At 44.0% G+C, this 26,015-nt stretch overlaps 1 protein-coding gene across 1 annotated transcript; it reads left to right on the top strand.

The window, feature by feature from the left end:
• Positions 1 to 4,090: 4,090 nt before the first annotated feature.
• si:ch211-225b11.1 (uncharacterized protein LOC561694 homolog) lies at positions 4,091 to 17,952 on the top strand. Its single transcript, XM_056419810.1, has 14 exons — positions 4,091 to 4,181; positions 4,268 to 4,606; positions 7,141 to 7,275; positions 10,069 to 10,279; positions 10,560 to 10,692; positions 11,563 to 11,697; positions 12,375 to 12,478; positions 12,784 to 12,908; positions 15,114 to 15,226; positions 16,252 to 16,392; positions 16,530 to 16,629; positions 16,784 to 16,884; positions 16,972 to 17,139; positions 17,540 to 17,952. Exons 2-14 carry the CDS (start codon positions 4,396 to 4,398, stop codon positions 17,651 to 17,653), a joined length of 1,791 nt encoding a protein of 596 aa, XP_056275785.1. The 5' UTR covers positions 4,091 to 4,181; positions 4,268 to 4,395; the 3' UTR covers positions 17,654 to 17,952.
• The last annotated feature ends 8,063 nt before the right edge of the window (positions 17,953 to 26,015 follow it).

The raw sequence follows: 26,015 nt of genomic DNA, 5'->3' as shown, positions 1-26,015 counted from the left end.
CGTTGCCATACCCTGTTGATATTTTCCTTGATGATGCCCTTTCCCTCTGCTTTAGATAACTTAACATCTACTTGTACTCTGTTTTCCTTTAGTGCTTGTTTGGCTAGTTTGTCCACTTTCTCATTCCCTCGGATACCTACATGGGCCGGCACCCATAAAAATACAACTTCAATCCCTTGCTCCACTGCTCTCGAGTACATTGTCAATATTTTAAACAGTAGATCTTGCCGAGTATTGGACAGACCCGACTTCAGACTGGCGAGTGCCGACATGGAGTCACTGCACACAAGGACTTTGCCTGGTCTTTGTTTCTCAATCCACTCTAATGCCAAGACAATTGCGTACAATTCAACTGAATACACAGCCAGAAAATCCGAAGTGCGTTTGTATATTTCATAATTTTTGCTAGGGACTGAAACAGCAGACCCTGTACTGCCTGCAGCTGGATCTTTAGATCCATCAGTGAAAACCTGCACATGCTCTACGTATTTTCCAACTGTGTACTCATAGAATTCACTCACTAGATCAGGATTCTTTTGTTTTACCTTAATCTGCAGCAACTCCATGTCTACCTCTGGTTCCTTCAGCAACCACACAGGAGTTATTGGCCAAATGACAGTAGGGATAAGCTCTATCTCAGAGACTCCTAGGCTTCTTGCTGCTGCTTCTCCTATCCAGCCAAAACTCGTCTTTGGCACTTTGTGCCTTTCCCAACATGCCTGCAGTACTTTTTTAGTTGGATGACTACCCTCATGACCTCTCAAATTTACCCAATAATTAACCAGCAGTTGCTTTCTGCGAAGACCCAGTGGCATTACTCCGGTCTCTACTTGGATGGCGCACACAGGTGATGTTCTTACTTATACAGATTCTCAGGGCCCTGGCCTGGATAACATCTAGCTGCTTAAGTGAGGTTTCTAAAGCTGACCCATATGCTACACTACCATAATCTAATCTGGCTTTAATTAGAGCTTTGTACATGTGCAATAGAGATGCAACCTCTGCTCCCCAGTCCAACCTGTTAGGTTTTAGAGCATGTGTTTTCAATTTGTATGAAAGAATGTAAGCCCTATGAATTATTGTTTACTCCACAGGTTTTTAATTATTAGAAGAAGATTAATAATTACAATCATATTATTGCTGTGTTGTTTATTCTATACCGGTCACCCTGAGAGCAAAAGGTTCCAGGGTCACATCGGGTTAATGAGCAGACACAGGAACAAAGGTTTGTTTCAATTCTCACCACATACCCACCGACACCTCACACAGGAATGTCGGGTCGTAAAGCTCATACGGAAGAGACCCCATCTGTGTTGTGTAAATGACTTGCTTCAATAAAAGGACTGTCGGGGGAGAACTGAGCCAGAGTGTTTTGGGTGAGTGCAGGAGGCACAGCTCAGGCATTTCTCCTTGGCAGCAAGTAAAACTATGAGCCCGAGTCTGTCATCTGTGGTCATTGGAGTTGGTCTGGTAATTCAACTAGCGGGGCTTTATCTTTAAGGTGAAAACCCACCAGACATCTCAATACATTAATTACTTTTTTACACTTATCGCTAACGTTTTTAATGTGGTCCTTCCATGTTAATCTGCTGTCAAAGTGTACTCCTAAGAAACGAAACGTCTCTACTATTTCTAAATTGCTCCCATACAGCTTCAGCTGACAGTTTCCCCTGGTTCTCCGTCTTGTAAAGAGCATTACTTTCGTTTTTTCTGCTGAAAATCTGAATCCCCATTTCTTCCCCCACCTTTCAACTTGTTTTATCCCTTCTTGCAATTTTTTAACAATATGTTCCAAGTTTCTACCTTTTTTCCATAGAGCCCCATCATCTGCAAATAGTGACCTTCCCACATCTGGTGAGACCTTTCCAAAGATGTCATTTATTGCAATGGAAAATAAAATAGGACTTACCACACTCCCTTGTGGTGTCCCATTTTCTACCTCAAATGTTCTTGACCTTTCAGTCCCTACTTTTACCTGGATAGTTCTTTTATCTAGAAATTCCCTAACCCAATTAAACAGTTTCCCCCTAATTCCTATGGAATGCATTTTAATCAATAGCCCTTCCCTCCATAGCATATCATATGCCTTTTCTACATTAAAAAACACTGCTGCCACAGTTTCTTTGTTAACCTGTGCCTTTCTTACCTCATCTTCTAAACATAGGATTGAATCCAAGGTTCCCCTACCTTTCCTAAATCCACTCTGGCACCCTACTAGTATCCGATGTTTCTCTACATAGTACATTAATCTCTCATTTACCATCCGTTCCATAAGCTTGCATATATTCGACGTTAGGGCAATTGGCCTATAATTTGATGGGTTACTGGCATCTTTCCCTGGCTTCTTTATAGGGACAATCACAGCCTCCTTCCACCTTGCTGGTATGCTACCTTCCTCCCACACTTTATTATACAATGTTAACAATTTATTCAGCCCATCTCCACTTAATTGTTTTACCATAATGTAACATATGTCATTATTTCCTGGGGCAGTCATTCCAGCTTTAGCAACTGCTCTTGTTAGCTCCCCTATTGTAAATGGTACACTTAATTCATCTTCAGTATCCTCCTTCTTCCTCAAGGCCTCCCTATGTGTACATCTTGTCTCCTCTCTAGTTCACTTCCCTTCCTCAGACAGATTGTTATTGCTGTGTATCTTTACAAATGTACTTGCCAACATAACAGCTTTCTCTTTATTAGTCACCGCTACCTCTTCTCCAGCTTTTAGTACAGGATAACTCCACTCTCTTCTGTCCCCTCCCATCTTTCTAATCATTCCCCATATTTCTCCTACTGGTGTTGTATTTCCAACTGTCTCACAAAACTTCCTCCAGTATGTCCTCTTTGCCTGCCTTATTGTCTTTCTCACTAATGCTTGAGCTTTTTTGAACTGTATCATAAACTGATAGTTATGGGTTCTTTTCATTAACTTGAATGCCCTGTTTCTATTTCTAACCGCCTCTTTACAAGTATTGGTCCACCATGGTACTGCTTTTCTACTTGCTTTTCCTTTACTTTTTGGGATGGCCTCTGGAGCAGCTGCCCTAATGCCTTCTACTCTCATGTCATTTAGGCTTTCTATAGGCAGATCACCATTAATCTTACTCAGATGCCCATCACTTTTTTCCTTAAATCTCTTCCAGTTGGCCTTCCCAAAGACCCATTTTTCACCCCGGCCCGGCGGATATTAAAACACATTTGGGGGGACTTGATGACAGAAAGAGTAACTTTTATTCTAAAATACTGATGAATAAAAAAAGTGGGCTCCAGCAAAAAGGGCACTTTTCTCATCCAGGGCAAAAGGGCTGGTGCTTGAGCACCACTAGGGCTCTATCTGTGCACGTGCCTGCTTGTGTTGCCTTAGGGTCATTTTGACCCGAATCAATATTACACCCTCCCCCCGCTTTAGGATTAATTTGACCCCATTCAATGTTTAATGTCGGTGTTCTTTCGGTAGTCAACAAACAAACATAAAGTGCCTCACACTTAAACTTGGAAAACAATATTAATTCTAATAATTTTCTGGAGGTTTTAATTGCTGGCGTCAAATTGAACCCAAAGGGTAAAATATGTTAGTAAATATAAAGGTAACAGGAGGGTGAAACATTGAATCGGGTCAAAATGACCCAAAGGCGGGGGGAGGGTGTAATATTGATTCGGGTCAAAATGACCCTAAGGCAACACAAGGGTTAAAGAAGAACACAGCTGGCAAACAAACACACATAAGCTGTTGTGGAGCGCAGCCAGCAAACCCTCGTCGGTCTGCAGCTCGTTACAGCCGCCTCCGGGCGCAGGTGTGGCTCATCAACTGATGAAGAGCCTGAAAGACATAACACAAAGCAAACTAGACCCGGTCCCCGAGTGGGAGGGAGGGGTCGCCACAAGGTACCACGAGCGCGTCATCGCCAACGGAATAAAGCCTCAATGCGCGCTCCAAGTCCGATGGGCTTTTACTTTGAAAGAAGGTGTGCCCAGAGCGCGCTCACGTGACAGTGGCTTGCGCTGCTCTGACTGATGAGCCCTCTACTCTGGTTACAAAAGACGGAGTTGGTGGAGTCAGGAGGGAAAGCGGAGGGCTCTGCGTGTGGCCGCTCGCTGTGTGGTTAAATATCCTTGGCGCATACTTTACGCTTTTATTACAAATAATGCTGATAATTATGTGTGAACAGACATCCAGAGAGGTCAGTGTCGCTCTTAGTCTATGCTCTAAGTAGAGCATAGAAAATAAAGAATACTCTTCTTTTTTGTGTGTTCTTCTTTTACCCAGGGACAGTTTCCGCGTCGACTCGATGCTATTGGTGTGGCCTAAGCTGAGCGGTGATGGTTTCCTTTCGGCGGGTTCAGTGAAGCGCTGCACCGCTCATTGTGACTGTTAGACTGCCGCTGTGCAGCACGATGGAGGTCGAGCCAAAGATGCCCCAAGGCGAGAGCGACTATGCTCTGAGACCCGTGGACCTGAAGGGGGCCGACGAGGGACCAGTGGACGCGGTGGCGCAGAGACCCACATGGAGCGGGCGGCTGGACTTCATTCTGGCGTCGGTGGGCTACGCGGTGGGCCTGGGCAACGTGTGGAGGTTCCCCTACCTGTGCTACAGCAGCGGAGGAGGTAAGACCGTCAGCGAGGTCGAGCATGTTTGCTCTATTAATCCTGATCTGTAAAATAACAAGCACATGATAAACACATGTTGCAGAGGATATTTATATATGCTATACAATATAGTGTACAACGGCACTTTTAATTATGAACACATAATAAACATATTTAATATTACACATTTCTGACTCCCACATTACAAAAGGTGTATGGCTGAGTTGTGTGTATTAGATTGTAATAGATTAAACTTGTGAACCTAATAAATACATCTACTATTCAATACAGGAAGTCATGATGTTCTGTGTTCTCCCTCATTTTCAATAGGAGAGAAAAGTGTTGTTTACCAATAAAAAAATATTTACAAGCTTGCCATCCCCTCACACACACACATAATTCAACTTTGTCACCTTTCATGGACTACCAGAGCTCTCTGGAAACCATCACAGCACAATCATGTACCAATAATAAGTCAAAGAACCATTAAGTTGATGTTCATGTCATACTATTTTTGACTACCCTTTTAACAATGTTCCTGACACAGCCCTTAAAGTCTGGAGCATAAAGAGCAGTCACATGCAGGATGGAATAGTTATCAACTACAAGTGTTTTTTTTAGGGCTGTCAGCGTTAACGCGTTAATCTATGCGATTAATTTGGCCGCGTTAACGCACTAAAATATTTTAACGCAATTAACGCAACTTTGTTTACTTTCGGTGTTCGTTGAAGTTTTTACACTCAAACCGAGTGTCAAACCGCGGCAGTACGGTTTAACACTGTTTCCGTTTTTAAAACAATTATTTTTCCGCGAAAATAAGGAGCATAAATCAGTTTAAACTCGTGGATGAATCAGTCGGGTTTCCTCCTGCTCCTCCTTCCTCCCGTCTCCCCCTCTGATACACAGAGGAACGGAGGGGCGACGTGTCGGGTGACGCGGCGCGGAAAGAACTCGTTACACGAAACCTTCAACGTGATTGGTCAATCCGTTTGTCTGTCAACGTTTTGGGGAAAAAACAACCAATGAACACTCAGTAAATCACAAAGGACCTCCCACCTCACGGGTGAGGCTCTATAGCAGCTCTATAGCAGCCTGTCAGAGAGCAGAGAACACGACGCGAGGACAACTGAGCCTCATTGAATAGAGCTGAGATTGTTCTGGAATGTTTGATGTAGAACACGTGGGTATGTGTCATATGCAAACGCCTTTAAAAGGTGAATTTAATTTTTTTTGTAAAATGGAGAAAATGCCCCCAGCCTCCAGAGGGTGAACAGGACATATTTGAATGTCAGTCAGTTTACCAAGGCCACTGGTTCTGCTGTTCAGTGGTAAAGATGACAGGACCAATGGGGTCTCAATATACTTCTTTTTTTTTACTAATCTGATGTTTCACTGAAGAAACAATTTATCATCCACAATATTAAATACCTCGCTGGCACTTTATAGGTAGGAGCCTCTTTGAAACACAGCTCTGTGTGAAGTTTGGTCTTTAAAAAGAATGAACTTTTAACTTTAAACTTTTTATTGCGATTAATTAATCGCAATTTCATAATGTGCGATTAATTAGTTAATTTTTTTAAATCGATTGACAGCCCTAGTTTTTTTTCGTCCCGATGTGCGCGCACACGCCGGCATCGGAGCTCTGCGGCGTGCGAGACGGAGAGCGGAGAAGAGTTAACGCGACACGTAGAGACAGAAATGACGTGCTGCTGGTTAGAGACGATCAATATCAGATCGGTCAAGTACGCAAAGGCGCGAAGTAACACAAGTGGCATTACATATTGTTGATTATCTTCGCGCATGTGTACCTGCGTACCAGTTATGTGCACCCCTGGTCATAACAACATAAACTAGTGGATCCCCAACTAATTTCAGCTTAAATTTAAAAGGGAAGGAAATCTTTCATAACTTTGACAATTATTGTTGTCTTAAAACCATTTAATAAACAACTTGCTTTGCTCTTTAAAAAAAAAACTGTGGCTAGAGTTTATTCCAGCACATATTGGGGAAGGTATAATAACATAAACTTTCATTTTTATTTTATTTTTTACATTTTCATTTCCTTTATTATTTAAATTATTTAAAGTAATATGCCCTGCTATCTTATTGTATTGTATATTTGTAAAAAAACGTTTTGCTGCTTTTTCAAGAAATTCCCCCTGGGGTTGAATACAGCAGTGGCGTCCCTCGGCTAAAAAACCCGGGGCTAAAGCCCAGGATGTTTTTTAATTAGCCCCGAATGTTAATTTTTAAAAAAAACGCGCATCGCTCTGCCGTGATACGCCCCCCCCCCCCCCCCCACGTTTAGCCTTTTCTTTTCATATATGTCAGATGTGGTTGCCAATCTAAAAAAATGTTAAACAATGAGTCAGTTGGTAATTAAGAGTTATTTTTAATAATAGACAGTATATTTGTTTTTAAGGACTAGAAAATATGCTCTATCTGCATGACTCAGCAGCTACTACATCCCGTTGGCCATGTAGCAGTTATATAGATAACATCAGGTTAGACCTGTATCAGTCACTCACTGCTGTTTCCTGTTTCTGGTCCAGGTGCCTTTGTGGTGCCGTATCTCATCATGGTTCTCCTGTGTGGCATTCCTCTGCTCTTCATGGAGTTTGCTATTGGGCAGTACACTCGCTTAGGGCCAGTGCATGCTCTCATCAAAATATGTCCCTTGTTGAAAGGTGAGTGACTCTCCAGACCAAAGGCTCCTCTGTGGCGAGGATGACGATCAAACAGATAATGTTGGTTTTTTTGGTCTCTTTTTGCTATTCACGTATGTTTACAAAGTCTGGCACATGACCAGCAGCATGTAACGTGAACAATCCTTCAGAAATGCATACTTTTAAACTACATTTAGAGAGTGGTAACTTCAGTCATTAAACTTTTATATAGTGATTTCGAAATATAGTTTTTACCATGAACATTTTACTACAATCCACTTTCATACAACAAATAAAATCCCCAAAAAGTTAATTATTAACCACCAGACCCAGAAATCCATATAGTTTGTAAACAAAGAGAACCGTACTGATCGGGCATGTTTGGAATGGGCCCTACACTAGTACTTCTGATTTACAGTCCAATTGTATTTCTCTTTAGTTATGCTGGGCTTGTTTTTGGTCCTCATTGTATTTGTTTGTTGTTTCTTCATCAATGTGTCAAGAAGCAAGTGATTTTAAAAAAAACTACGAAATCAGGTATTATTTAGGACTTTTATGAACATTTACACAATTTTCTAATCTCTACGCTTAATTAAGTTTAAGAGTTAAAGACTATTAATATTTTCTGTCTTCTTTTTTTAAATGAATGTCCTTTTCTATCTAATGAATGTATTGTTTTCACATGTTGATGGAAGGGATCTTGTCGAGTGAACATTGCAATCACTGCTGTAATCAGTTTTTTTTGTCTCTTGAATCTTTATCTCAACATTTTAATCATAAATCCTCTGGAATTGCAAAATTGTAACTCAAACATGATGAATTAAGTTAAATGTGTTGACACAGAAAGCACCAGCAGTCACTGGCAGATCCCACAAGAGCCCCGCCATCGACAATCAGTACTTATGGGTGTACATTGAAAATGTTCTCTGTCTTGTTCTAACTTAACATTTTTCTCCGTCGTTTTCTTATCTCCTAAAAGACAGAGATTATCTACCCGGTCAAAACGTATGGGTCCTTCCCTTGATTTATCACTCATTTCTCCCTGGTAATTGCTCTGTGCTAGCAAGGGCCAAAAGCAGGTAGTTCTTTTTCTCTATGTTCTTTCTATTCTTCCCTGTGACACTCAGTACAGTTTGCTGTGATGTACATTTGATTTCGATGCCAACAAAAATCAATCATAAATCTACACATATTTTAGTGTCTAATTCACTGCAGTATGCACAATCATAGCATACAGATTTATGATTTTAATTGTTTAAATGTACTGCCACTATTTTGTTGATAGACTCATTTGTCCCTGTAAGAGCGTCTAGTGGACACGGGAGGCACTGCAGGTTCATAAACTGATGAAGAAGAGGCAGAAGAGGATAGATGGCTCAGACTGATTCCCTCTATCTTTGTCAGCGCTGCTTGTTTTCGACTCAAGCAGACTGATGTGTTTTGGCAGTTTGACTTCAGCGTTTAAAGTGTGTCTGATGTACCAGTGGAGCGGGCAGATAGAGGTCTAGAGCGAAGAGGCAAACGGGCAATAACAACGGTAGTAGAGTTTAACGGTGACCATACAAAGTGGTTCTAGCTGATCCTGCAGCTCAGACGGGGTTTCCTTTGGGTCGGTCACTAGGATTACACGGAGCTGTGTAGTATAGCGTGGCATTCCAGTCTACAGGCAGGAGGAATAAGGTTTTCAGGAAGCAACGTTTTTATGTTCTGCAGAAAATTAGGGACAGTGTTGTCATCAGCGGGATAACATGTCTCTATCATTCTCAAATGATAAAGACGACGAGGATGACATGAGGCAAAATATCTAGAAAGGGGATAGTAATAGCAAAAAAATAGTTTGATATCTTTGGAAATTTGCTCATTCGCTTTCTTGTTGGGAGTTTGATGGGAAATGAATGCCTTTCTACCACAGTGTGGTAAATATGTAGCTGGGGCTATCCGCCCGTTATTATTTGTGTAAACATTAGTATAAACGACCAATTGCTATTCCATCTTCACATATTCCAGGGGTTTATGTGCTGGAGTATTTATTGGCCAGACCTGTTGTCTGACAAACGGTTGAACTCCCGGTATTTAGTTTAGAAATGGAATAAATATAGTCTGGCACACATTTTATTTGTACATTTCTCCTTTTGTTTTAAGATGTAACGGATCTAATATTACATGTAGATTAAGGAGCTTTTATTGTGCTGGGAGGCAGAACTGCCTCAAGGCTCTGTGCTAAACCAAACTACCCAATGCTAGCTACATATTTAGCGACAACTTCACATCAAGTCAGCAAATGAGCATATTTGCCAAAATTATTGATAATCAAAATGTATTTAGTCAAATGGAAAAATGTTAGCTGATTGCCTGAGGCTGAGTCAAGGGAAACAAACAGAAACATACCCATGGCACACACAGACGCACACCCCAAACTGAAATCTGACCACGGCTAAGAACCACAGGTGTTAAATGCCTGAATAATTGACATCTGTTGGAGGGCTTTGATCTCACCTTTATCCATTTGGTGAAGAGCCTGTTTTATTCACAGGCCAAAATGACAAAGTGGAATTTCTAATCCATGGCTCCAGGAATGCCTTTAATCTTTGACCGAGTTTGCTTGAATTTATCTGGGCCTCCAGTGACCAGAGATGAAGCTGCAGTGTTGGCTCTTCTCTCTGTCTTATCTGTATGAGCGTTGATGTAGTCTATACCCAGAACTGTGATCCTAATTCTAATTAATTGAAACTGACAGATTTTATGACAGGTGGCATGATTTCTGCAGAGCCGTGTCTCACGCCGTGTCGTCCCTCCCTGCGTGTCACTCTGCAGGTGTTGGTTTGGCCACAGTTGTTATCTCCTTTGTGTTCTCCACGTACTACAATGTGCTCATGAGCTGGACACTTTACTATTTCTTCAACTCGTTCGGAGCGACCCTCCCCTGGACATCCTGCAACAACACCTGGAATGCTGTCGGAAACTGTTCCAGTGGTTTGCCCGGCAACAGCACCCACCTGCAGTCGGCCAGCCAACAGTTCTTTGAGTGAGAATAGTGCACTGCATTTTCATCTTCATATTCACACTATTTATGTTCTTATATTTACTGGAGGAAACGGCCCTCATTGAAATAGTGTTACGCTTCAAGGCGCTGAGAACTATTTTAACTGCTTTCTCCGGCAGCTTTATGTATTTGTTTTAGTTTGGGCCCTTCTCATTGCTCTGAAGTGTGTGGGCTGACCTAACATCACCCACACAGTCCTGTTGAAGATGGAATAATGGGGATCACTTATTTGTATTTTGACACTCATTTTTCTTCTTTCTAGTCACAGTCTACTGCAGAAAACCAGTGGCATTGAAGAAGCTGGTGGCATTCGCTGGGAACTCTTTGGCTATCTAATCTTATCCTGGGTCATCGTGTATTTATGCATATTTAAAGGAGTCAAATCCACTGGCAAGGTCAGAAGATTAGCACATTTTTTCTTTGAAAACATTCCGTCTTTGGACATTTTGTCCCACTTAATGTGAGCAACTAAGCAATTTCAGATGTTTTTAACCCTTGTGTTGCCTTCGGGTCAATTTGACCCGATTCAATGTTTCACCCTCCTGTCGCCTTCGGGTCAATATGACCCGATTCAATGTTTAACCCTCCTGTTACCTTTATATTTACTAACATATTTTACCCTTGAGGTCAATATGACCCCAGCTATTAAAATCTACAGAAAATTATTAGAATTAATATTGTTTTCCAAGTTTAAGTGTGAGGTACTTTATGTTTGTTTGTTGACTCCCGAAAGAACACCGACATTAAACATTGAATCGGGTCAAATTGACCCGAAGGCGACAGGAGGGTTAAACATTGAATCGGGTCAAAATGACCCGAAGGCAACACAAGGGTTAAGCCAGGGGGATATTGCTGTATTTCTTTTCTTTCTAGGAATGACATTTAAAACAAGTGTTTTACTCTGAATAGTGTTTGTACAATATCCTTTTTTAATGCACCATATTCTATGTTATGTATTATTTCTTTTTCAAGTGGAATACTTTTGTTTCATAGTCATGAAGAGAATACATATATGTGTTTTAAAAACACACAAGACAAACTTCACATGCAAAACAAACATGTTTGTTTAGACAATTCACAATCAAATGAAATGTAGAAGAGCTTTGACCTGACTTGATAACATGACCCATAGGTATTCCCTTTCATGCAAAACACAAATCTTCCTCACTAGTTTCACTGAAAAGTAGCTCAACTGTTACAACGCCATGTACACAACAAACCCACACATTGATCAGTTCCTGCTTCTCTCTTTCCGGGTCACACAGGTCGTGTATTTCACTGCGATATTCCCATACTTCATCCTGTTTGCCCTGCTCATCAACAATGTGCAGCTTCCTGGAGCAAAAAATGGTATCCTCTACTTTGTGACACCTGTCTGGGGAAAATTGTTTGAAGTGAAGGTGAGACTCTTTTTATGAATGGGGGGAAGGGAAAGAAAGCTGGTTACATATTGGCATCAGATGGTTGAAACCAACTTTTAGTTGTTTAAATCAAGTTCATTATTTTATAGGGTATTACATTTATATTTAACTTGCCTGTATGTGTCAGAGAGCAGGCAATTTAATGCAAAAATCATTAATTATCTTGGATTGAAGCCTCTCCTTTCAGAGAATAGGTTGTTATCTTGTGTTTGCTTGAGCTCCAAACTCTGCAAAAGCCAGAACTGCGAGAAGGGAAGCAAGGAAGACATCATTACAGCAATGAACGCAATAAACAGCTTACATTGTACTCTGGACATTTTAGAAAGCGAAGAATTTGGCTTTAAAGATTTGAGGAGCAGCTGCGAGAATATAATTTCAGGACAGAGAGTAACGAGATTCAGAGATGGGGCTTCAGATAACCTACAATGGTCTGGACCGGCGACAGCTGGGTCTTACTTGACCCCTCAGAAGTACAAGAACACGTCTTGTTAACATTAAATATTCATTACTAAATGTCCAATCAAATACATTTAGAGAAGGTAAAGCTAAAACACTGTAAACATGTTTAGTAAAAGCAGCTAATAGTTAAAAAAATAAAGAACTAAATGAAACCGCTCAATGGTTGATCATGTTTGCTCTTCTTCATCCCATCACAGGTCTGGGTTAATGCCGCTGCCCAGGTGTTTAACTCCATTGGAATAGCGTTTGGCTCCATGATTTCGATGGCTAGTTACAACAAGTTCAACAACAACATTCTCCGGTAAATATTGAAAACTCTTTCTGGAAAAGTTGTACTGTGTCTTTAACTGAATATCAACTGTGCTTCCCTCAGTGTATATGGAGGCACTACCACACACCTCCAAAAATACAACCGACTGCCTTGACTTAAAATACAATAAATATTTATTTATACCGTGACCACAAGTTACTCCAAGACCATCCACTATACACTTGATTAAAAACTTGATTACAGTTGTCTGTGTTGCAGCAGAGTAGCAAAGAGGGTCAGCATGTTTGGTTTTCTCTTTCCACAGTTCAATTTATTTTTTCCTCCTTCCTTCCCAGGGACGCTTTAATTGTATCAGTTACCAACTCATTCACGAGTATCCTGGCTGGCTTTGTGATCTTCTCAGCTATTGGCTACATGGCTCATATACATAACCTTCCAGTGGAAAACATAGCGACAGATGGTAAGCATCAAGTCCAGAAAGATCATTGCGCCACCATCTCATAGCTTTGTTTTATTTTGGACTTTATGTGATGTATAAAATTATGTCATCTTACGCAAATAGAGATGGACATACAAACAGTTCCCACACTCTGTTTTTAAATGTTCTGTCCCTCAGGGGTATTTTGTGGCAGTATACAATTAACAAAGCGACACTTATTTTACAGATGTGAAGAAGTTGAGTTTATTCATGTTGAGGAGTAGTACTCAGAAGAAGCTTTATAAGTAAAACTATATATATATATCCTGATAATGTCATTCGGGTAAAGCCTGCCGAACAAATTGGATGTGAAGGGTTTATAAAATGCTATTGTATTATGGGTATTGTTGAGTCCAGTGTTTTTGGAGCTTGATCCATAATAGAGATTAAAAGTAAGGACAACTCAACTCGGACAACCTTTTCTGTCTCAACTTTAATCTGTCTCTTGTTTATTTAGCAGTAATATTAAATTGCTAAAGTAGACCTTAAGAAGCTGTTATGACTTATTGCCATTCATGAACACAACTTAATTTTGTTATAATGTTTCGGATGCCATATGTCTGGATCAGCAGTGAGTTGAGAAAAGGTTTAGGTTACCGGAATGAAAAGAAAACGGAGGGATCTTTGCTTAAAAAAACAAAAGCTTGTATAACATCAGAGCAGGAAAGTAGCCTAAAGCAATGCATTATTAAAAGGAGACGCAACTGGTGTTCCGCCCGGGTTCAGATAAGGATCCTGTGAGGGGACACTGTATAGAGCGTATTCACGTGACGTCAGAATCTCAATCGCGCCATCTTGGGGTCCCACTTATTAAATGTCAGAAGAAGTTGACCTGCTATCGTGTCCGCTGTTTGATTATGCGAGAGCCCAGCAACCTCATGTCCTTCTGCATTACCAAAGAAAGATTTCAGCGGTTGGAATTTAATATTCGCAACGCTTTTTTACCTGATTTTACTCGCTCAACACTTTGTGGTATTCGCTAGTTACCCCTAGTTACCAGCACATAGCCCGGTCACATTCCTGTAAAACAGTTTTCATTTCCGCTATCGACCATGGGACATTAACAACTATTTCTGCGTTATACTTGTTGTGGAAATACCACAAATGTCGGAACATCAAGCGCCCCGTGTCTGGGTTCATATATGATCCGTAGTCACAGTTCCGCCTCCAGGACGAGTGTCTGATGAAGCCGCTTCCAGCTCATTCAGGACCAGCAGTGACTGTTTGGCTGGCCGTGCTGATGCTGTTCCCATGTAGCCAGTGTTTTATTTTACCTTGAAATGAATCACAGCGGAAAGGCAGACATCGCCCAACGGAGTTGCCATGTTCATGGCTTCCTCCCAAGTTTCCATCCACAGTTCCTTTTGCGCAAGTGAAACATTGATTTTCGCTCGGCGAAAAAAAGCAAAAAGAGATTATTGACGAGAGTGTGTCAATGGAAACGTGCCCACAACTTGATGTATCAACAGAATAGTCCTAACGCTCATACGCCGAGTGAAGCCGAAGTAGATGCATGACAAGTTGAAGTAATAGCCTGTCTTGTTGAGCTGATAAACCCATATTCTGAATCATTAGTCCCACATCCAACAATGAGGCACAGTACCATAATCACAAGGCACACCGCTTTGAACTGAAATCGTGTCTCCTTCAGGATATAATAGTCATTTCTAAGAGAAGAGCGACATACAAACAAGCAAAACAATGCCGTGGTGGGACCCCAACATGGCCGCCAGAGTTTGTTGTGGTCACGTGAGTGAATACGCTCTATATATCTGTGGTTACTCTACTTGCTCTGCACTGCAGTTTGGCTGGTTCAAAGTAATGTCACGACCTCTCCTGGGAGTTTGTTTCTCGTAACATCACTGGGCTTAAGCTAAACTACAGCTGCAATTAAATACAAAATAAGATTTTATTGAATTTCAAAACTAAACTACAGCTCCTTTGGAATTACAGTAGCCAGCCGCCGCTTAGCTTAGCATGAACACTGGGGGTAACAGCTCGCCTGGCTCAGTCCAAAGATAACAAAGACCACCTTCCAGCACATCTAAAGCTCCCAAATAAACATATCTACTTTGTGTAATAAAAAAAAAGGAAAGTGTACTTCTTGACAGATATCAGCTGAATTTGTGAATATGTGTACATTTGCATCTTTCAGGCCTAATGACACCGTAACTGTATCTGTTTCAGGTCCTGGTTTGGTGTTTGTTGTGTACCCTGAAGTCCTCTCCACCATGCCTTTCTATCAGCTGTGGGCACCTCTGTTCTTCTTTATGCTGCTGTGTCTAGGCCTGGACAGTCAGGTAAACACCTCGAACACTCATATTAACAGTGACTTGGCTTTACTTTGTCTCAGGAAAGGAAAAAGCGGATGTTGTTATCAGTTAACTAATGTAGTCAAAGCCAGTACAGAAGATTTCTACTCTCTTTTCACAACTGTGTACATTCAGACCGACCATTTCTGACCATTTTGGAGGTTTGATAAATAAATTGCTGCTAACACTGACTGACTGAGACTCTAACTAACTTAAATGTAAAAATCGTCATTAGAATGACTGGTTAGTTTTATTCCCCCCCACTGTATGTCCATTGGTACAGTAAACTATTCTATTCCTTTTTTCAGATCCCACAAGCTGATGATTTATGTAGCTGATAAGTTAAAGTTGTATTTAAAATGGTCAGGCTACATATTGGTCCATGGATAGTTAAGTATAATATATATATATAGTCTGGCTGCTAAAAGATGAACACGCCATCCAACCAGATCAAATAACAAGCGTCTACAGTCAAGCTGCGAAGGCCTCTGTGAGTCTGCACATATGCATATCTGGGCTTTGAGCTAATATACTAACACAACATGTGACATGCTCACAACAACAATGCTTAAGGGGTGATGTGTAGCAGGTGTAATGTGCACCATCGTTTACCATGTTAGCATGCACACATTTGCTAAGCATAATTCAATTATATTACAGTTTTGCAGGTATTTGGTGATAAGTAATTGAGAAATTAAAATGTTGTATTGATCGTCAAAATAAGCTGAACATTTATATTTAAAACGATGCCTATCCTGATACGGCTAAATACACTTCCCATTTCCTTCTTTTCCTGTTGGCTGCTTACGTTTGTCATGAACAACCAATATTTGTTTTAACTCCTTCCACATTCAACTCTGTCGTCATAGTTACCCAGCTCTTTGCACAGCCTCATAACTGCACCCAAAACCAAGATGTCAGAATGGCTCAAAGGCATAACAAATCAAGTGGAAATCACATTTGTTAAACAGGAGTTATTACTTTCCAATGCATGTGTTCTCTGTGTGCCGCAGTTTGCCACAGTTGAAGTGGCTATAACATTCATAAAAGATGAGTTTGGCCCCCAAATTCTGCGTTTCCTAAAGAGGGAGGAGCTGCTGACCCTGGTTATGTGCATCGTTGGCTTTATCCTGGGGATTCCTCATGTCACCAAGGTACAGTATTTACAACAAAACTCGTTACTTGTCAGTACATCTGAGTATATTTGGACGACTACATGTGGAAACAGTCGTACCACTAGTGACAGTTTAGTAATGTTGGTCTTCCTCTCTCTCTCCCCCCTCCTGCACAGGGAGGCATATTTGTGTTCCAGTTGATGGACCACCACACCGCTGTGGTGTCACTTGTGTTCCTGGCTTTCTTTGAAGTTGTCGCTGTGTGCTGGGTCTTTGGTAAGATCCACATAATGTTCATAAGTTCAAACCAAGAAGTCATGTTTATGGTTTTAGACTTTGCTGTGGCTGGTTAATTATTAAAACTGAATTCAAAACACATTTCATATCCACAACCTCAAGTGTTGAGTCGGCTCTTGTCTTTTCCCATCAGGAGTCCCAAGACTCTGCCTAATGGTCGAGAGGATGCAAGGAAAAACTCCAAACATCTACTTTCGTGTGTGTTGGCGGCTGATCTGCCCACTATTGGTGCTGGTGAGCTTTAAAGAGGATTACATGTCAAATAATGTTAATCACAATGGTTATTTAATTAAGTTTTAAGAATATCGTTTTCCTTCATAGTGTATACTGATATCCAGTCTTGTCCAGTACACTCCTGCTCACTATGGGAAGTATACATACCCAGCATGGGCTGAAGTGATGGGCTGGGGCGTCTCACTGGTCTCCATAGTGTGGATCCCCCTCGGAGCTATTCACGAGATCTCTAGGCACAAAGGCTCACTTCTACAGGTGAGTACAAGACACATTAAGCATGTGGATAGCTCTTCAGATTCTCTACCATTAAACAAGTCTGAATGTTTGAAACCATGCTAGCGGCTCACAATGTAAATACAGCTGAGGCTGATGTGAATGTCATTTTTAGTGCTGATATTTGGTCACATACTAAAATATTGAACTAAATTAAAAAAATTCCAGGTAGTGAAAAAAATATCAACCCCATGGTGGCAAATGGAATAAAACAGTAACGTCACTTGGTCTCATCCTCTAGGATTCATGAATGTCTGTCCAACATCTAACGGCAATCCATCCAGTCTATTATAGTGTCTTTTTGCCTGAGCTGTCCAGATGTGATTGAATATTTCTTTCCGGATATGTTAGTTTCTAAATTGTTGCCTTCTCTAACCCTCAGCGACTTAAAACGGCTATGATTTCCACAATCGACCTGGATGCTGATGATTCTTTGCCGGAAAAACAAAACTTGGAAAACCCGGCATCGGAAAACTTGTTTACTTCAGTGACATGACAAAAGAATTATATGGCATACCAAATCCTGTTAAAGGGCTTTAAATCAAAGGACATATTTAATGATGAAATAAAAATTGACTTCAGTAGCATTCAAAACTATTGTATACCTTGTATAAATGAAAATCTAAAATCTTGTCCTTTAAATAAAAAGTTCATATGTAAACAAAGATTAAATTTTTTATTATTATTTTCCCGTCTTTAGTTGATTAATCAGTAAAGACATTTAAAAAGCCTGGTATATGCAGTGATGTGTGAATAAGAGTGTATGAGTTATAAAAGGCGTATAATGTATCTGTAGACCGATTCTTGTAGGATTTTTTCTTTATTAATGTCACAAAGGAGCTGAACGTCTTTTAAATGCAGCCGTTGGCCTGGATGTTTGTTTCCACAACCATAACTATCTTTCTGGCCTTTAAACCCGTACAATTGCACTGTTGTAGCGTTCGGGCAATCCTCTTATTTGTAAAGTGAGTATTTGCTAGGTTTATAATGGTCAGCACCTGGAACAGCCCAATAAAGAAAATAGCAGACGGTAAACATAACCTCTCCACTGTTGGTGCTCGATGGCAGCCTGATGTGTTAAGCCCAAGACATAACAGAATATATGTGCGTATCTTTTATATTTGTTAACTTTTAACACAGTTGCTACTGTCACGTCACGGGCTGTCCCTAGTGCCGTCTAGGGTGGGGCAGTGCAAGGGAGAAGTAAAAACTGGCAAAAGTGAAATGTTTAAAATGAACGGGAAGGTTTATTTATTCCAACAAAAATAAGAAAAAGTCCATAGTTCAACAAAAAGCGTCCTGGGGTGGGGGGAGAAAAAGGTTCTTTAAACAAAACTTATCTTCCAGCAAAGTCCATTTAACAAAGTCCTCCTCTGGGTTGTTCTCGTGCGCTTGGGTTCATACTGGAGCTCCTTCCCTCCTTCCGCTCTCCCCTCTGTCTCCTCTTAAGCTTCCCAGCCCTGCCTCAATTAGTTGTCCTAAGCACCTGCAGCTGGGTGCGTGGTGAGGCAGTCTGGGAGCTGTAGTTTCCACCAGAGCGGCCATTTTGTCAGGTGGCCGCTGTACTGGAGTGGGAAGGTAACGTCCCTCCACTACCTGGCCCCTTGTGATGCCACATATCCCTCTCCCTGGGCCTGACGTCCTCGGCAGGGTGAAAGAAGACCAGAAGGCATCACGGCGGGACAGGGCATCCGCGTTTCCATGGCGCCGTCCTGGCCTGTGAACAACAGAGAAGTTAAAAGGCTGGAGGCTTAAAAACCACCTAGTTACCCTGTTGTTTGTCTCTTTGTTTTTTGCCATCCATTGTAACGGTGAATGATCTGTCACCAGAGTGAATCTTCTTCCCAGCAGGTAGTACTTGAGGGTTTCCAGAGCCCATTTTAAGGCAAGGCACTCTTTTTCCACGGTGGCATAGTTCTTCTCTCTGGGAAGCAACTTCCGACTCAAATAAAGAATGGGGTGTTCCTCACCTTCCTTGATCTGGGCTAGTACAGCCCCCAGACCCACCTCCGAGGCATCTGCCTGAACCACAAACTCCTTGCTGAAGTCAGGGGCCGTAAGGACCGGTTTTGAACACAAGGCCCTCTTCAGGTTGTCAAACGCTTCTTCTGCATCCGGGGACCATGTCACCATCCGGGAGTGTTTCTTGGGCGTCAGTTCGGTGAGAGGGGCCGCTATCGTAGAAAAGTCAGGGATGAACCGCCGGTAATAGTTAGCAAGGCCTAAAAAGGATCTCACCTGCTTCTTGGTCAGTGGTTTTGGCCAGTCTTGTATGGCACCACCGAGTTTTGCCTCCTGGGGTTTGACAAGGCCTTGCCCGATAGTGTATCCCAAGTAGTTTGTCTCCCCGAAGGCCAGCTTACATTTCTTGGGGTTCGCCGTCAAGCCTGCCTGTCGGAGGGACTCCAGAACCTTCTGCACCCTCGGTAGGTGACTTGCCCAGTCTGGGCTCTGAATGACAACGTCATCCAAATAGGCCGAAGCATACTCTTGATGGGGCTTGAGTACCTGATTCATCAAGCGCTGGAACGTGGCAGGCGCTCCAAACAGTCCAAAGGGCATCATCCGGTACTGCCAAAGGCCTCCCGGGGTGGCAAAGGCTGTCTTCTCTTTTGATTCCGCTGATAAGGGGACCTGCCAATAACCCTTTGTGAGATCCAGTGTTGTTAGGAATCGTGCATAGCCCAGGCTTTCAATCAACTCGTCAACACGAGGCATGGGATAGGCATCAAATTCAGACATTTCGTTCACTTTTCTGAAATCATTACAAAACCGCACAGAGTTGTCCAGCTTGTTAGCCAGAACAATGGGGCTTGACCAGGCACTCTTGGATTCCTCAATGACATTCAACTTCAACATCTTCCTTACCTCCTCGTCAATAACCTTTTTACGGGCCTCGGGCACCCGATATGGCTTTTGGTTGACCGTTTTTCCTGGTGGGGTGTGTATTTCAAGTCAAGTCAAGTCAAGTCTTTTATTGTCAGATACACAGAATGACACAGGGTCAGACTGGGCACTGAAATTCTTAGGACAAGGCCCCACACAACAACTATCATAGCCGAACATAATATAAAATGACATACACACTGTACAAGAACTCTGAACATAATACTAACATATAATACACATAACTAAACTACAGACAAATGGGAGTAGCAGGTAGTGAAAGCAGGTAGTGCAATAGAAAGTGTAGTGTAAGTACAGGCTGAAAGTGACAGTGTATGTAAAGTGACGAGTGTAAAGTGTCGAGTGCAAAAGTGTCGAGTGCAAAAGTGTCGATCGTGTGTCAGTGTCCATTGAGCAGCCTGATGGCTCTCGGGAAGAAACTGTTCTCCAGTCTCTGTGTGCGAGACCGGATGCTACGGTACCGCCTTCCAGAAGGCAGCGGGGTGAACAGGCTGAAGGCTGGATGATGGCAGTCCTTTAGGATCCTGCCAGTCTTCCTGAGGCATCGTGTGCGGTATGTGTCCTGCAGGGCTGGGAGCTCCCTACCGATGATGAACTCCGCAGTCCTGACCACACGACGTAGGGCCTTGCGGTCCTTGGCTGTGCAGCTCCCATACCACACTGTGATGCACCCAGTCAGGATGCTTTCTATTGTGCATCTGTAGAAATTGGTGAGGATGACTGAATCCATGCCAAACTTCTTCAGTCTCCTCAGGAAGAAGAGGCGCTTCCGGGCCGCTTTGACCACCTTGTCTGTGTGAGCAGACCAGGTGAGGTCGTTGCTGATGTTGACCCGAGGAACCTGAAGCAGCTGACCATTTCCACTGCAGAACCGTTGATATGCAGGGGTGCGTGCTCCTCCACCTGCCGTCTCCTAAAGTCCACAATCATCTCCTTTGTCTTGCTGATGTTGAGAGAGGCTATTATCCTGACACCATGTAGTCAGGGTAGCAACCTCCTCTCTGTAGGCTGACTCATCATTGCCAGTGATGAGGCCCACAATGGTTGTGTCATCAGCAAACTTGACAATTAGGTTGGAGCTGTGCGTAGCTACACAGTCATGTGTGAACAAGGAGAACAGGAGGGGGCTGAGCACACAGCCCTGGGGGGTGCCTGTGTTGGTGATGACTGTAGATGAGGTGCGGTCACCGATTCTCACCACCTGTGGCCTCCCCGTCAGGAAGTCGAAGACCCATTTGCATAGGGAGGTGCTTAGTCCCAGGTCCACGAGCTTGAGACGAGTCTGGAGGATGATGGTATTGAATGCTGAACTGTAGTCAATGAACAGCATTCTCACATATGTATTCCCTTTGTCCAGGTGGGTGAGGGCGGTGTGCGTGGTCAGGGCTATGGCATCGTCTGTAGACCGGTTGGACCGGTATGCAAACTGCATCGGGTCCAGGGTGGAAGGCAGCAAGGAGCAGATGAATGATTTGACCAGCCGCTCAAAGCACTTCATGATCACAGAGGTCAGTGCTACCGGGCGGTAGTCATTCAAGCAGGTGACCTTGGTGATCTTGGGCACAGGGACGATGGTGGTCCGTTTGAAGCATGTGGGAGTACAGACAGGCTGAGGGAGAGGTTGAAGATGTCGCTGAAGACCCCGCTAGCTGGTCAGCGCAACCCCTGAGGGCCCTACCTGATATGCCATCCGGGCCAGGTGCCTTGCGAGGTTGATCTTATTGAAGCAGCGCCTCACCTCTGCTACAGTTATAGTAGGCACACCACTGGTTGGGCCTCAGGTAGCTCCGCTGCAGGGGGTCACTGTCCCTTTCAAACGAGCGAAAAAAGCATTCAGCTCGTCTGGAAGAAGGACAGAGGACTGGGTCTCACTGCAGCCCCTCCCCTTGTAGTCTGTAATGGCTCTTAATCCACTCCACATGCGCCTGGGGTCAGAGCCATGGTAGCTAGACTCCACCTTGCTCCTGTATGTCCTCTTTGCAGCTTTGATGGCCCTCAAAGGTCGTATCTGGACTTCCTGTACTGATCAGGATCCCGGAGTTAAAGGCAGCAGACCGGGCTCTAAGGTGGGTCCGGACATGGCGTCAACCCAGGGCTTCTGATTAGGGAAAGACCGGACAGTCTTCTTCGGGACGATGTCCTCAATGCAATATTGGATGTAACTGGAAATAGTGTCTGTGTACTCATTAATGTCCCCGTCTGCTGCTTCCCGAAACATCAGCCAGTCAGTGTTGTCAAAACAGTCCTGGAGAGTCGCCACACCCTCGTCACTCCATTGGTGGACTGTCCTCTCAGCCGGTCTGACCTGTTTTAGCTTTTGTCTATATGCGGGGAGCAGAAGAATGGAGGTGTGATCAGCTTTACCAAAAGCAGGGCGTGGGAGGGCTTTGTAACTGTCCCGGAATGTCGTATAACAATGGTCAAGGGTCACCACTGGGGATTAACGGGACTACTGTGGAGAGGGTGAGCGGGTATAAATACCTGGGAGTCCACATCACCGAGGATCTGACATGGTCAACAAACACAGACACTCTGGTGAGAAAGGCAAGGCAGCGCCTCTACCACCTCAGGCAGCTGAGGAAATTTAAAGTTTCCCAGAGGATCCTTCAGTCCTTCTACTCTGGAGCTGTAGAGAGCGTCCTGACAGGAAGCATCACAGCCTGGTTTGGCAACTGCTCCGCTCAGGACAGGAAGGCTCTGCAGAGAGTAGTGCGTTCGGCTGAACGCACTATTGGAATTCCTCCCACCCTGCAGGACTTGTACACCAGGAGGTGCAGAACCAGAGCCGGCAGGATCATGAAGGATCCTCACCACCCCAACAACAGACTGTTTCAGCTGCTGCGGTCAGGCAGGCGCCTCCGTAGTCACGCTGCAAGAACAGAGAGACTGAGACGGAGTTTCTTTCCTCAGGCCATCAGGACTGTGAACTCCGACCTCACCAGGACCCCCACAACTGCCCCTCTTAGGCACACACACACACACACACACACTTACTGTAAATATTGTGTTGTTTTTTATTGTAAATAGTGTGTACTTGTTGCCCTTGCACATTCCTGCTGAGCATTGCCACTTTCATTTCACTGCACACCCTGTGTGTGTATGTGACAAATAAAACATCTTGAATCTTGAATCTTGAATCTCCACGTGTGAAGAAGTCAATGTGCTGATAGTATTTAGGCAGGACTTTCTTCATGTTGGCTCTGTTGAAATCCCCAACCACAATAAAGGCTGCCTCTGGGTGCACATTCTCCAGACCGTTGATAATTCCATACAGTTCATCCAGAGCAGTAGCCTTATCTACTTGGGGGGGAATGTAGACTACACTCAGAACGACTGCAGTAAACTCCCGCGGTAGATAGAAGGGTCTGATTTTTACAGTCAACAGCTCGAGGACTGGAGAGCAGTGAGATGCTAGTACTGCTATGTCCGTAGCCCAAGAAAAATTAACCATAACACAGACCCCTCCGCCCCTGCGCTTGCCTGAATCAGCTGTCCTGTCCTGACGGTGTATGCTGAATCCCAACGGAGTAACTGCCGCGTCGGAAATCTCCGGCACGAGCCACGTCTCGACGAATGCCAATACACAGCAGTTCCTGATGTCCCGTTGGAATTTAATACGTGCATTCAGATCATCCATCTTGTTGTCGATGGACTGAACGTTGGCAAGTAGTATGGATGGTAGAGCAGGTTTGAAATACCTTTTCCGATTCCGAACCAGAACTCCAGCACGTCGGCCTCGTTTTTTCTTCCTCCGTCTTGTGGGTATATCCGACGGCGGAACAACAAAGAGCCCGCTGATGTCCGAACTCGCACTCCGGAAAGTTGAATTAAAGTTATTGTAGTAGTCCTCTCCGAGTGCAAATCTGATCTCCATAAGTGTCTGCTGGTCATATTGAATTAACGACACTGCAACATTAACGTAACAAACAACTAACAGTAACAAAACAAACAAAACGCTAGATAGTTTTGGCGGAGCTCTCATCAGTGCGACCATTCTGCGGCGCACATCCGGTGGGTGCAGCCTGGGAGGGATGAAAATACATCCTGGTTACCCTCCTTTGCCTGCTGCAGCTGGTGAGGGGACAGGTCCGGGCCAAACTGCACTTGGTCCCGGGCAGGTTCTTCTGGCACTCTGGGTGGAAGACAATTGAACAGCGCCTCCCTAACATGCCATTTCTTTAAGAGGTTAACATGATATATTTGCTCCACTTTCCTCTTCCCGGGTTGCCACACTTTATAATTGACTTCCCCAACCTTTTCAATTACTTCATACGGCCCCTGCCAAGTAGCCAAGAACTTACATTCCACAGTGGGCACCAGGACTAGGACCCTGTCTCCTGGGCTGAATTCTCTTGGTTGAGCTGCTCGGTTGTACGTTGCCCTCTGCTCCCTCTGGGCCCTCTCCATGTGCTCCTTTACAATGGGAAAAACAGCTGCCATCCTGTCTCTCATCATCCCCACGTGCTCAATCATCGTACGATGGGGACAGGGCTGCTCCTCCCAAGTTTCTTTGGCTATGTCTAGCAGGCCCCTGGGTTTGTGAGAATACAACAGGTCAAAGGGTGAGAAACCGGTGGAAGCCTGAGGAACTTCCCTTACCGCGAACAGAAGGTAGGTTAGCAGCTGGTCCCAGTTTCTTCCGTCTTTGTCGATTGCCTTCCTCAGCATGGCTTTGAGGGTTTTGTTAAAACGCTCAAGCCCATCTATCTGGGGGTGGTAGACTGAGGTTCTCACCTGCTTCACATGCAAGAGTGCACACAGTTCCCTGGTGACTCTGGACATAAAGGGGGTTCCTTGGTCCGTAAGAATTTCCTTGGGTATCCCTACACGGCTGCTGAAGAGAGTTCTTTTGCTATTTGCTTAGCATTTGCCTTTCTCAGGGGGACGGCTTCTGGATACCGGGTGGTGTAATCTACTATGACCAAGATGTACTGGTGTCCACGGGCACTCTTGGGAAGTGGCCCTACGATATCCATGCCGACCCTTTCAAAGGGGGTTTCTATGATCGGCAATGGAATAAGTGGGTTTTGGTGCGGTTATCTGACAATCTGGGCAGCTGCGGCAGTAGTACTCTACCTCTTTGTGGACTCCTGGCCAAAAGAACCTCTGTAACACCCTCTCTTTGGTCTTTTCTACCCCCAAGTGGGCTCCTAACAAGTGGGTGTGGGCTAACTGCAGAACGGTGGGGCGGTGAGGTTTGGGCACAAGTAGTTGTTCCACAATTTGCTCCTTACTTTTGGTAACCTGATACAAGTGGCCATTTTTCACCGAAAAATGAGGGTAGGAAGGAGCCTCCCGGGTTCCCACTAATGTTCCCTCTAGCACCTGGACATTTGCTAGGGCATTTCCCAGTGTGGGGTCCTGCCACTGCGCTGTTCCATACTGACCTTTAAGGGGCAACCTTTCAGGGAGCCCCTCAGCATCCTCTTCACTTGGCCCCGGTTGTGGTTCGAAGCCGTCCGATTCTGAGCCACTAGATGCCTCGGCCAAGGCTTGTACTGAAACTGGTGGGAAAGAACAGGGAGTGGCAACATTAACCCAGGTTTTATTTGTTTCACCATGGTTTGCCTTACGTTTCCGGGGCTCCCGACCGAGTATCTTCAGGGCTTCCCGCCACAGCAGCGGGGAGGCCGGGCAGTCACGCCCAATCAGGACCGGGACAGGAAGATTCCTGATTACTCCCACCTCGACTTGAAACGTGCCCTTAGTTGTAGTTAGTTTCATCACGGTGGTGGGGTACTCGTGGGTGTCTCCGTGGACACACACCACCGGGACGGGGTCGCCTTGAGCAGGGGAAGACGCTTCCAGGACGGCCTCCTGTATCAGGGTCGAGCAAGGCTTCTACATCCCATTGATTCACCGTTATGGGGCAAGTGGGTCGCCGGTCTCCACTTTCGCCCAGGAGGGCAGCAAAGTGAACATGGGGGCCACTGGCGGAACCAGCTGTAGGC

This window comes from Pseudoliparis swirei, chromosome 7 (genome assembly GCF_029220125.1).
Source record: "Pseudoliparis swirei isolate HS2019 ecotype Mariana Trench chromosome 7, NWPU_hadal_v1, whole genome shotgun sequence".
Taxonomy (NCBI): Eukaryota; Metazoa; Chordata; class Actinopteri; order Perciformes; family Liparidae; genus Pseudoliparis; species Pseudoliparis swirei.
This window is presented reverse-complemented; position numbering and strand designations above follow the sequence as displayed.